The sequence below is a fragment of the Phycodurus eques genome, chromosome 6 (genome assembly GCF_024500275.1).
Source record: "Phycodurus eques isolate BA_2022a chromosome 6, UOR_Pequ_1.1, whole genome shotgun sequence".
Lineage (NCBI taxonomy): Eukaryota > Metazoa > Chordata > Actinopteri > Syngnathiformes > Syngnathidae > Phycodurus > Phycodurus eques.
The window spans coordinates 18208950-18221092 of NC_084530.1; the positions used below are offsets into that span (position 1 = coordinate 18208950).

Here is a 12143-nt window from a genome sequence, read left to right on the forward strand (position 1 = left end):
ACTCCCCTTAAAGGCATGCATACAAAACTCCAGTTGCTATGACTTTCGACTTCTCCCAAAAGTAATTGCACTTCATAAAACCACTTTATTTCTTTACATAATTTTTTTATTTTGCTGTATTATATTTTTACACAATACAATTGTTATTTTTCTTCATTAAAATCACACAAAAACACAAGCTTTTTGGTGGCTGGAACGAATTTATGGTATTTCAATTCATTACAATGGGGATTTTTGATTTGATGTGAGTAAATTAAGTTATAAGGTGGTCATGGAACGAATTAAACTCGTAAATCAAGGTAAATTATTGAAAAAATAACTAAAACAACTAAAGCATTTTTTTGACAATTATTATCGTTACTTTTTTAGAATCAAAACTTTTTTTAGACCGCGCTGCACTCCATTAAAATACGAGCTGCAGCAGTCCACAAATGCCCCTGGGCTGGAGTTTGGACAGCCCTGGTTTAGGGATTCTAGCTAGCCAACCTCAAAGACGTCTTGGTCCAACAGACGAGTTCCAAACACGGTGACGCCGTCGGTGCTGACGTGCGGTTGGGGTCCCCGCAGCAGTTCCAAGGTCTCCAGCTTGATGCAGTCCAAGTAGAGTGTGACCCGCTGGCCCTTCACACTGTAGGCCACTCGGTGCCACCTGGTGGAAGCAGAGGCAGCGCGGTAAACTCAGCAAACATGACGGTACAAAGACGCGGACGTTAAGTTCAATGACGACAATAAATTGCCTTTGATGTCAACGAAAACACGTATGGTGGCCTCGCTGAAGACTAAATTGTCTGAAGTTTACAAAAAACACGCATTAGGTTCTTTTGAGACTACATTCCTTTTGCTTATAACATTCTCTTTGATGTGTTCAAAATCACTTAAGTTTGTTAAAGACTTAATAATATTTGATGTTTATGAAAATATATATGTTAGATGTGTTGTAGACTAAATTATATTTTCTATTTACAAAAAAACCTACATTAGTTTTGTTGAACTAAATACGTATTTGGTTTCCCAAAACACAATATAGCTTCATTGACAAGTCCAAATTGCCTTTGATGTTTATGACACCGCATATGTTACCAAAGGTCGTACTCTTTAAATTGTCTGTGTTGACGAAAACACGTATGTTAGACTTGTAGAAGACTAATAAATCAAGTCTTTGAGGTTTACAAAAAATGCAATAGGTTCTTGGAGACGAGATTGTCTTTGTTTACACATGTGTCTTTAATGTGTTAAGAAACACATTACGTTTGTTGAAGACTAAACTGTCTTTGATGTTCATGAAAATATGTAAGTTACATGTTTGAAATTGTCTTCATCGTTTATGAAAACTTGTGCCTCGCGTTCGTTGATCGTTATTCTTTATTCAATTCCATTTAAATAAAACACCTCGGTTTTGTCATACGAGTGTCCAGAAAAGGCCCCTCTGACAGTTTCTTCTGTTTGACCCGGTTTGATATCCGCTTTGTCCATATTTGTCTAAGACAGCCTCCTTTCCTCTGATTGGCTACCTCCATTTAAAAGACCCACTTGTGAGAACACACGTATTTGTTATGACAGCCCTGGCTCGGGAGTAGAAAGGGAACTAGTGACATAGATAAGCTCGGGAAGTTTGAATGACTTTGTTTTAGGCCTCCCGGCAAAACATGTCTGGAACTCAGGAATGCGTGGACGATTTTAATTCATAAGTCACGTTCACTGAGGTGGCGTAGAGACAGTATTACATCCCAAATACTAGAAAAACATTAGGCAAAATACGAGACCTTTAAAGTTGTCTTTGATGTTAGGCCACATGGGAAGAAAAGAGGGGAATTGTCTACCAGGTGATTTGCATGTTGGTGTGTTACCTACTTGCCATCCGCCAGATTGATTCTCCTAAAAGTAGGGTAGAGTTCTGGGGTGGGCTGACCATCGTGGTCTTCGTACAGAAACACGGGAGAACGTCCGATCTCTAAACCCAATTGTTGTGTACCCTGTGACAACAACATCAAAAAAGTTCAAGACAAAACTGTTGACTCACTATGAGCATAAAGAGCATGCAGAAAGCATTCACACTGCTTTCTTCATTTTTTGATGTTACAGTTTTATTCCAAATGGAGTAAATCCAGTGTTTCCCTCAAAATTCTACACAGGACCCCATAATAACAATGTGAAAAAGTGTTTGGTTTTTGTATTTTCTTGGGGGGGAATTCATTACAAATAAAAAACTAAGAAATCGCTCCGATAAGTATTCACAGCGTTTGCGCAATTACTTGATGCACATGTGGAAGCAACTGCAACCTCAGATATTTCTAATATGATGCCACAAGCTCAGCCACCTATCTATGGGCAGTGCGGATCATTCCTGTTTGCAGCATCACTCTAACACAGTCAGGTTGGATATTGAGTGTCAGTGTACAGCAACAAAAACAACAACAGCGCCACTAACTTTGCACCCTTTTTTACCATTTAGTGTTTATTTCACGTCATGCCAAACGGTTTTACACTATTTACAATATTTTAGGCATGACATTTTTGGGTGAAGAATATCAGCGCTTGTTGTGTGCTCTTTTACAACAGCTCTGTCGTCTCCTTTATTTGTACTTTCCACGCTCTTATTCTTTTTCTGTCGTGGTAAACCGTTTGCACTATTACAGAATTTTGGCGGTGATATTTTATTTAGTGGAGAGATTACCGTTTGCCAAAATGTTTGACACAACATGCAGTATAGACTGTAACAAGAGAACTAAAACTGGGGCCCTCCTATATCCCAAATGTCAATCTAAAGTGACCTCTTTTTGTATACTTTAATGAGAAAAGGATGATCAGTGGAAAAAGGATGAACCTGAACTACATTCTGAGCTTTATGGCAAACCTAAATACCTCAAGTATACAATGGACCTATCCGCGGGGGGATAGAGACCGGACCAGACCGCAAATAACGAAAATCCCTTTGTAACTGCATTGAAATAAAAAGCCAATAAGGTTGGTTTCCCCCCCCAAAAAAAAAAGAAAAAGAAAAGAAAGAATAATATTTGAAAAAATATTGAAACGATTTGGGGGCAAAAAATCCACAAATAGGTGAATCCACAGGTGCCTAACCGTACGTCTACTGTATACCTACTCATTTTTACATCCTACCTACCTTTCCTACATACACGAACTGACAAAAGCATTCTCTCACCTGCCCTGACTCGCATATGAATTTGAATTACAGCCCATTCTTAATCCACAGGCTTTAATATGACATCGGCCCACCCTTGCAGCTATTACAGCTTCAACTCTACTAGGCAGGCTTTCCACAAGGTTTAGGAGTGTGTTGATGGGAATTTTTGACCATTCTTCCAGAAGCACATTTATGAGGTCACACACTGACGTTGGCGGAGAAAGCTCGGTTCTCAGTTTCCACACTAATTCATCCAGAGGTCAGGAATCTGCAGGCCAGTCATGTCATGTTATGTTGGAACAGGAAGGGACTGTCCCCAAACTGTTCCCACAAAGTTGGGATCATGGAATTGTCTGAAATATTGGCCCCTTTGTTCCAGTGAAAGTAAGTCGGAATGCTTCAGCATACCAGGAGATTTTTGAAATGAAATACCTTCCGTACCTTTGTACCTACCAAACAACTTTACCAACCTACCCACTTTTACATCTGACCGACTGACCAAGGTTCTCAATACATTATACAGTACATCCATTTTCTATCACACTTATCCTCATTAGGGTTGCAGGTGCATTGTATGAAGGGAAACACTTTGTGACACAAACCTGAGGGTCATACAGGGACAGCAGAAAGACCTGTGAGCCCTTCATAGCTCGAACTGTGGTCATCAGTGAGAAGTCTTCTGGGAATGGAGAATCTGAGCCGAGGAACACATGAAAACTGAGGTCATTTGTCAAGAATGTTCTGGTGGACACCCCACTGGTAGGACTTTATTTTACCAGGGAAAAGCTGCTTGGTGGGAGCGCTCAGTTGGATCTTCTTGTTGATCTTGAGGGAGAGGTCTGGATCCTCTCGGCCCATCCTGCTGGTGCACAGTCCGGCCTCCAGGGACACGCCCTCCATGTCCTCGGAAAGCTCCAGAACCTTCAATACGTCGATGAGACTGGCTGCCAAAAGACAAGACCGAGAAAGAGAAGGACAACTCAACATTAGCTTTGTTCAAGACAGAGGACAACGTGGTGCTAAATTGAAGATTTTAAATAATCGTTTATCCAGCCATCCATTTTCCGTACAGCTTATCCTCACTAGGGTCGCGGGAGTGCTGCAGCCTATCCCAGCTATCTTCGGGTGAGAGGCGGGGTACACCCTGAACTGGTCGCCAGCCAGTTGCAGGGCACATACAAACAACCATTTGCATTCACGTTCACGCCTACAGGCAAGTTCCTCATGCATGTTTTTGGGATGTGGCAGGAAACCGGATTACCCGAAGAAAACCCACGCAGGCACGGGGAGAACATGCAAACTCAACACAGGCGAGGACGGGCTTTGAACCCGGGTCCTCAGAACTGTGAGAAGGATGTTTGGTTTCGTTGAAAAATAATTTTTCGTTGAAAACTTCACATAAGGTGATTCTCACAAAAGCACGTCTATGATTTCGTTGACGTCTTGAAATTGTCTTTGATGTTAAGAAAAACAACTACACTAGGTGTGTTGTACTCTAAATTTTCTTTGATGTGGAGGGAAAAACATTAGGTTTGGTGAATACGATATTCTCTCTTATGTTTAGATGAAACGCTCAACATTTCTTTGCAATTTAGTAAAACAACTACGTTTGGTGCTTTAAACGCTTCAGACTTTCTGTGATGTTTGTAACACCAAATAAACAAATACAATGGAATTCACACAAAACCACGAGAAAGAGAGATTTGTTGGACAAAGCTAGAGCAGAAATGAGCGGCATCCATGCACATGTGCAGTACAGGGGAAATCATGAAAAGGGAGAGAGAGAGGAGCGAATAAGTGGAGGACATGTCTCGACTGGTCTGGATCATCACGCATAATTTCTGAGCATTAAGTAAAGCTGTCATATATATATATATATATACATATATATATATATGTATATATATATATATATATATATATACACACACACACACACATTCATGTCTTGTTAAAGTATGCCAGATGTATTGTCTTTGTGTGTGTGCATGTTTGTAATTCTTACTTTATGTGGTGACTATTTAATTTGCTTTTGTTGTTACTTTACTGGCTAAGAAGCCTGTGTTGAAATGTTTGTTGTCTGGTTCATCACCTAAAACTAGGCTAGGATAAACTAGCTGTGGCTAAACAAAAAACAACAAAAAGGGCTATGTTTGGATAGAAACAAAACAGCAAAATATTTACTCTGTAGCTGTTGTAATTAGTGGGAGTTGTGAGCATGTTTCTCTTCAAGAAACCAACTGGTCTCATCTTGTCTTCCATAGCTTAGCGTGTTGTATGAGGACAGGCCAGGCTCCAAAAAAATGAAGCATTTCTCTTCTCACTTTCGCTTTTATTGTATTTAAGAATGGACTTGCGTCTTTTGTATGTGACAGTCCTGCTGGTCTAATTTTTGGTCAAATATTTCCACATGCTTGTAGCATAGTACGGCCATATGTTGATTAACTGCTAATCAACACGTGATTAGCAGTTTGATGACTTCAACTTTTAAACGTCGTTGCAGAGTAGTAAAGTCAACTTGTCGACTAATCCGTTCAACCCCTGATAGAAAGAAAACAAAATCATTGTTTAACTTAAACTTAAATTTGTTTAACAGCCGAAATACACAACATCTATGCCCGTGATGTAACCGACCAATCACTAAGACTGCCTGTCATGACTGCCATGTAGATTAAGGATAACAAAGTTCATGTTTTGGAGTGGCCGTCACAAAGCCCTGATCTCAATCCTCCTGAGGATTTAAGGGCAGGCCTTCAAACTTGACTCAGTTAGAGCAGTTCTGTCAGGAGGAATGGGTCAAAATTCCTGACAAGTATCGCGAGAAGTTTGTGGAAGGATATTCAAAATGTTTGACCCACGTCGTACAATTTCAAGGCATTGAAATTCATGTATGTTCACTTCTGACTTTGAAGAAAGTGATGAAAAAATGTCTCAAAATCATTCTCTCATTATTCTGGTATTGAGCAAATATAGATCATTTTAATTCTAATTGATCTAAATCAGGAAAGGTTTAGTCTGATTTCATGTCAGACAGTGAAAAAAAAAGTGCATGTGTCTTTTTATACTTCTGGTTTCAACTATATACAGTGGTGGACTGTCTGTCGGGCACACCAGGCACTTGTCCGGTGGGCTGGTGTCTCTGGAGCCGATTCCATGCTGATTTTTTTTTTTTTTCCCCCCATTTTTCCCAAGAGACTGGCCTACAATTTGGAGGAGGTGGCCCAATGGGCCATGTATAATACAGGCAGTAACTGAACCAATCAGGATATACCTGCAGAAAGAAAGCTTCCTCCCTCCCTCCCTGTAACATAGAGGGCGTGGCCCTTTGGTCCAACTTCAATACAGACTGAGCCAATCAGTATAGAGTATGAAATCTGTCCCGTGTCACACATGCTGCTAGTTTCCCAGTCGTGTGGAGAAATGAGCGACAACGTAGTGAAAGTAACATGGAGAATGAAAAACACAAAGATTGCAAAGAAATTGAAGAATATCATCTCAGGTAATGTAAAATGTGCCAAAATCACAGATATGTTCGTTGGAGGGGCTGCTGAAGCCTCCAGCCCTACTGTGACAGGTTGAACAAGTCAACAAAGAAATTAGCAGAATTAGCAGGTTTGTGCGGGGGTTTTTTTTTTTTTTTTTTTTTTTTTTTTACCAAGTTTTCAACTTACGCTTTCATAAATTGTGATAATTTCTCGCTCACTTCCTGTCAAGACCAGCGAGGCCTTTGCGGTAACAGTTGTGAAGAGAGATGTGAGAGACTACATATATATACTGCATATACAGTATACACCTCACCACAATAATTAGAGTTGCGTTTGGGATATTCGTAAAATACATTCCTTCAGGGAACACATACATGAACAACTATTTGGTTGTACTCTGCTAATTATGAGGTGTTAGTCGAAGCCAAAAATGCCAGGGCCGATTTTTTTGTCCCAGTCCACCCCTGACTATATATGAAGACAAATACCTGTCAGGGGAAAAGAGGCCATCTGGTCACCGAAGAATAACGCACATCCGGCCATATTTCGATAAAACTGCTGGAGCCTGCTGAGCTAACCAACAGTCACAACCCTGTGCTCCAATGGAGCATAAGGTGGCAACACACTCACACACGCACACGTGTAGGAGACTTGCACCTGCATTGCCTGAGGAGCGGTTGCGAGAAAATCCGTCAATCATTCCAAACCCTCTGCAGTTGACGTCTTTTGGCTTTCTACACATCTCTCAATACTTTTGTACACTTTCGATCTCATTTAACAGGAAACAACAACTATCTGGAAAGCAGATGTGTGCCAATGTGTTTATGTGTGTGTGCGTGTGTGGCTCAGCAGGTGTCTTTGTTGTTTTGCGCGCGTGCGGTAATGTGTGTGTTTGTGATTAGTGTGTCATCACGTGAGCTCAGGGAAAGAATGTAATAAAGTTTAGGGGAGGCACCCCGCTTCACGACACAAAACTGTCATTACGTGTCTGACGTGACAGACATGTCGGATTTGATTAGCATGTCTAAAGAGCATAGACAAACAACAAAAACAACAACAACAAAAAGCTCAAACACAGTTAAGAATCTCTCCTGTTGACACGCACCCACGCATCCATGTGCACACACACACGCGCACACACAGACACGCACGCTCAATAAAGTGGCCAGCTCATTAGCATTAGCATCAATGTAATCCCAGTTGATCCCAGGCCTCGCTACAGAATCAAAGGCACTTCAAAGTCAACATGTTTGCGAATCAGCGGGGTTAAACGTGCGTCTTCCTGAGTTCCAGTTTTTTCTCTCTAATGCGTCACGTCGAGAACAAAGAGCGAGGAGTGCATTCCTCCGAGGTCACACTGTCCGGTGTGTGCCAGTGTTTCTTATACACTCGTGCCTCAATTTACGAGTGATCCGACTTGTGAATTTTTCAAGATACAAGTCGTCGCTCGGCCAATTCGATACGTTGTGAGCAAAAATTTGAGTTACGAGCCCTAGATAGTGGCAGCGAACTTCACAAAAACAAGCAGTTGGTTTGGCAGATCATGACCAGTTCTTCAAAAAGTTCCCAAGTGTGCTTGCTTCAAACTGTTGACACTCCCAGTTGAGGTGTACTGTCAAACTAAACATAAAACAAATTTAAAAGAAACCACCCTTGCTTTCAAATATTCTTTTTAAATGTGTTTTAATTGTTAAAAAAAAAAAAAAAAATCTTTTAAAGTAAACAAACAACAAAATAATATACATTTGCAGGGGGCCAATCATAACACGTGTTACCATAACTGCTATCAAAACAAAGTAGCAAACAGCTCATCGCAAACCACAAATGACGCCATACAAATTCTGAATCCAACAAAAATATTCAGGAAAATGTGAGGCTAATTTTGCACCTGGAACTGCAAGACTTCAGCCAGTGTCAAAGGAGAAACTCTGTGTGTGATTTGTTTTTATGTTTTACCATTAACTGTGGTTAACTTCTTCCTTTGCTCATTAGAAAAATAAGGATTTTAGATATTGAGATGAGACTGACAAAAATCACATGGCTGTACTGGTGTAATGATAATAAACAATAACCTTTCTTTTCTTTGTATTTGGGTAACAAAAAAACTAATATTTGGGATTTTTTTAATGGTTACTTTTGCAGTTTTTATTTGAAAATAACAGATTTTTCTTTGTAGTCCAGGCTAAAACAAAAACACAAAATCAAAATCGCTAAATATTTAGGTTTTATTCAAAAAACAACAGATGAACTTTCTTTTTATTATGGATAAATTAAAAATACATAGTTTTTAGGACTTAAAATACATGTTTTGTGTATTTCAGATATCAAGGAAAAATTTAATGTTTAGCTTCTTCCCTAAAAAAACAACAGCAACAAAATGGCTCATTGTCAGCGACGAGGATCACCTCCGAGGACACGAAGTTTTTAAGTGTAAATGTGAAGAATGATGAACTTATTTTACACTTGTATAACAGGAATGACAAATTTTATTAACGATCAGTTTCAGGAAACCAGAAGAGCGGAAATACTTAAGCGAGTTCACGCTCGCGGCTACAAGTTAGCACGCTAAGACCCCAGGCCACATTTGACCGGTCGCATGCATTATTTACAACACATAAAGTCGTGTTTGTCCTCCCAGGAATGATTGACAGGTGGAATTCTAGTTTTATGAGGACATGCTGTCCAGGTGTAAGGGTTCCTATTAAGTTTGCGCCCTGCCCCCAGTTTGAGCCCTTTAAATTCTCCCAGGCAACAAGCGGCCAATTTCTCATAGGTTTGTGGGGCAATTATGTTTGAGCCCTATGCATTCTACCTAAGGACAAGTAGACATGTTTTTCATTGGCCACTGGAGCATTTTGTGATGTGAGGCCTAGGAATTCTGCCTGACAACAAAGTTGTGATTTGAGTCCAACTGTATATGTACCCTGTCTAGCAACATGTGGTAAATCTTTTCATAGGAACCTCGGGGCACTTAGGTATAGCCCTTTAAACTCTGACTAGCAACTAGTGGCCAAGATTTTTATCTGTGCACAGGCAGTTTAGATTTGAGCTCTGTGAACTCTGCCTAGCAACGAGTGGAGTTTTTCACTGACCCATATGGCGGTTTACATTTGACCCCTCTATGAATAATAGCTCTGGGTCTTTATTTTTAATCCAAAAATACAAAGAAAAGTAGTTGACTAAAACAAGAAACAAAACTAAGTTTGGACATGCTTTATATGACAGTGATGATATGCAGCAGTGTTTTAGTTACATGTGACCGCCCTCCCTAAAACTGATGTTGGTATTAAAAAAAAAAAAATAAAGACATAAAAATTGAAATAAAATACCTGTGAACATTACAATTACAACAAAATGTGTATAAAAATAAGGTAAACTATAAATGTGTTAAATGAATAGCTCTGTGACAGTAAAGGCAAAATTTTGGTGTTGAATCTGGGGTGTACCTAAACCCTGGTACACACATAAAAACTTTTCTAATCTTAAAAGATCTGTGACAGACCCCACATGATGAAGATAAACAAAATCCAGCAGATAGCAGTTTTGGTCACATTGTGTGTGGTGCACTCCGACGATATCAACACACAACACCACACACATAAAGATTCTGTTTCACCACCAATCTTGAAATCTCACATGATCACATGCGATCTTGCAAAAACAAAAAGAACCACTTCCAGCTTTGCGCCGATGTTTCCGAAGTGTTCCCGAAGGTTACCGAAGCCGGGAGCCTTGAAAAATTGTATCGTCCTCAAAAAAACGACATAATTTGGAAAATAATTCTTGCCATCTGGGGAACCCGCATTTATACAAAAAATGACATTGGGTAAGACATGCTTGTTTTTATTTACAGGCGTTTCCTTTTGTTGAGTCAGGGTCAGCAGTGGCGTTAAATGTAATTAGAGTATAACAACACTAAGACCAATAAGAAATGTGCAGCACTCACACAGTTGAGTGGAGTCTGAAGCAGCGATACGGGTTCAAATATGCAGCAAGGCGCACAGTGCAAGCAGGTGTGGAAGAACAAGTCCAAACACATAGATGACGTGTGTCTAGTAAATGTGCAGTGAGTATCCAGCACTCCACAATCATAATAGTAATAATATTGATAATAATAAGACACTTGAACAAGTTTCACTCCACACTGCATAAAAAAGCCGCCTACCAGACTATATGTCTTTTATCTAACTTAACGTGTGTAGTGGCCATTCTGCATTTGGAGCGATGACCTAACCAAAGGGAACTGATTTTTATCTTTCTGTATAAAATTTGGTCTACATTTACGAAAATGAATATGTATTGCTTGACCTAGCAACAAGTGGCGCACGGCACTTTGTTTCATTGGTCGATGGGGCAGTTATCACTGAGCCCCACGAATTATGCCTTGCAGAAAGAGGGCATGTTTTACCTTGGCCAATGAGGCAGTTAAGGTTTGAACCCTATGAGCTCTGTCTAGCAACACGTGGCAAAATTATTTTATTGGCCTACGGGCTGTTGCGATTCAAGCACTATGAAATCTTCTTAGCAACAGGTGGCAATGTCTTTCATTGGCCCATTGGCCTGTTCCGATTGAGCCCAATATAATCTGCCTAGCAACAAGTGACCTTGGCCATTTTTTGAATCAGGTATATGTGCAACCTACTTACGCATTCGGCAAAACCGGTAAAATCATTTCCTCCTCGCTTGGGTTAATGGCACCCGTGGATACTTTAAACGTCTACAGCCTTTTTTCTTCTTTTTTTTTTTTTGTACACAAGTTGTCCCCACCGAGCCACCAAAGATGTATTAAACTTTTGTGCGAAGACACCAGTCATAAAGAGAACAACATTTTAGCAAGTTCAGCTTCAAAATAATCATAATATAATCATAAAATAATCATCAAACCAGTCATGCGTTCTAGCGTAGCATACACAGGACCGCAGGTATCCCATTTTCCAGGTTTGGTCACTTCCCCCCATCGGCGTTTGGGACAGTTAAGGTCAAATCGCATCAAATCTGCCCAGCAACAAGTGGCATAGCGTTCATAGCAACTTTTGTCCATTGAGCAAGGGCAGTTATTATTCAGCTCCGCCAACCCTGCCTTGCAACAAGTGGGTCATTTTTGCTCATTGAAGGTCATTAAAACAAGACAGTGACATTTGTAGATGTATTTGGAACACAATAATGAGCACCTCTGCACACAAGATTGCGGGGAGGTATAGTTTAACACCTCCTTGAGGGCCTCTGAGTGGAGGTGGTGACAGGCATCCCGCAAAGGACAGAGCATGTCAATGTCCAAATCTGAATATTTTTTGGTTCTACAAACCCCAATTCCAATTCAGTTGGGACATTGTGTAAAATGTAAATAAAAACAGAATACAATGATCTGGAAATTCTTTTCAACCCATATTCAACAGACTACACGACAAAGACAATGTATTTAATGTTCGAACTGATGAACGGTATTGTTTTTTTGTTGTTGCAAATATTCTCTCAATTTTAATTTGATGCCTGCAACACATTCCAAAAAAGCT

At 40.1% G+C, this 12143-nt stretch overlaps 1 protein-coding gene across 5 annotated transcripts in view; it reads right to left on the bottom strand.

Annotated features, from left to right (window-relative positions):
- The window catches only part of LOC133404340 (collagen alpha-1(XI) chain-like), a 48076-nt gene that overhangs the window by 33737 nt on the left and 2196 nt on the right, over positions 1–12143 (bottom strand). For 2 of the 5 annotated variants that reach the window (XM_061680127.1, XM_061680124.1), the window contains exons 2-5: positions 3922–4089; positions 3748–3839; positions 1852–1973; positions 487–649 (exon numbers count right to left, since the gene is read on the bottom strand). In XM_061680127.1, coding sequence (XP_061536111.1) covers positions 487–649; positions 1852–1973; positions 3748–3839; positions 3922–4089 — 545 coding nt within the window. Of the gene's footprint in view, positions 1–486; positions 650–1851; positions 1974–3747; positions 3863–3921; positions 4090–7118; positions 7192–12143 lie in introns of those variants that run through there. The other 3 variants (XM_061680126.1, XM_061680123.1, XM_061680125.1) reach the window with 2 other exon arrangements.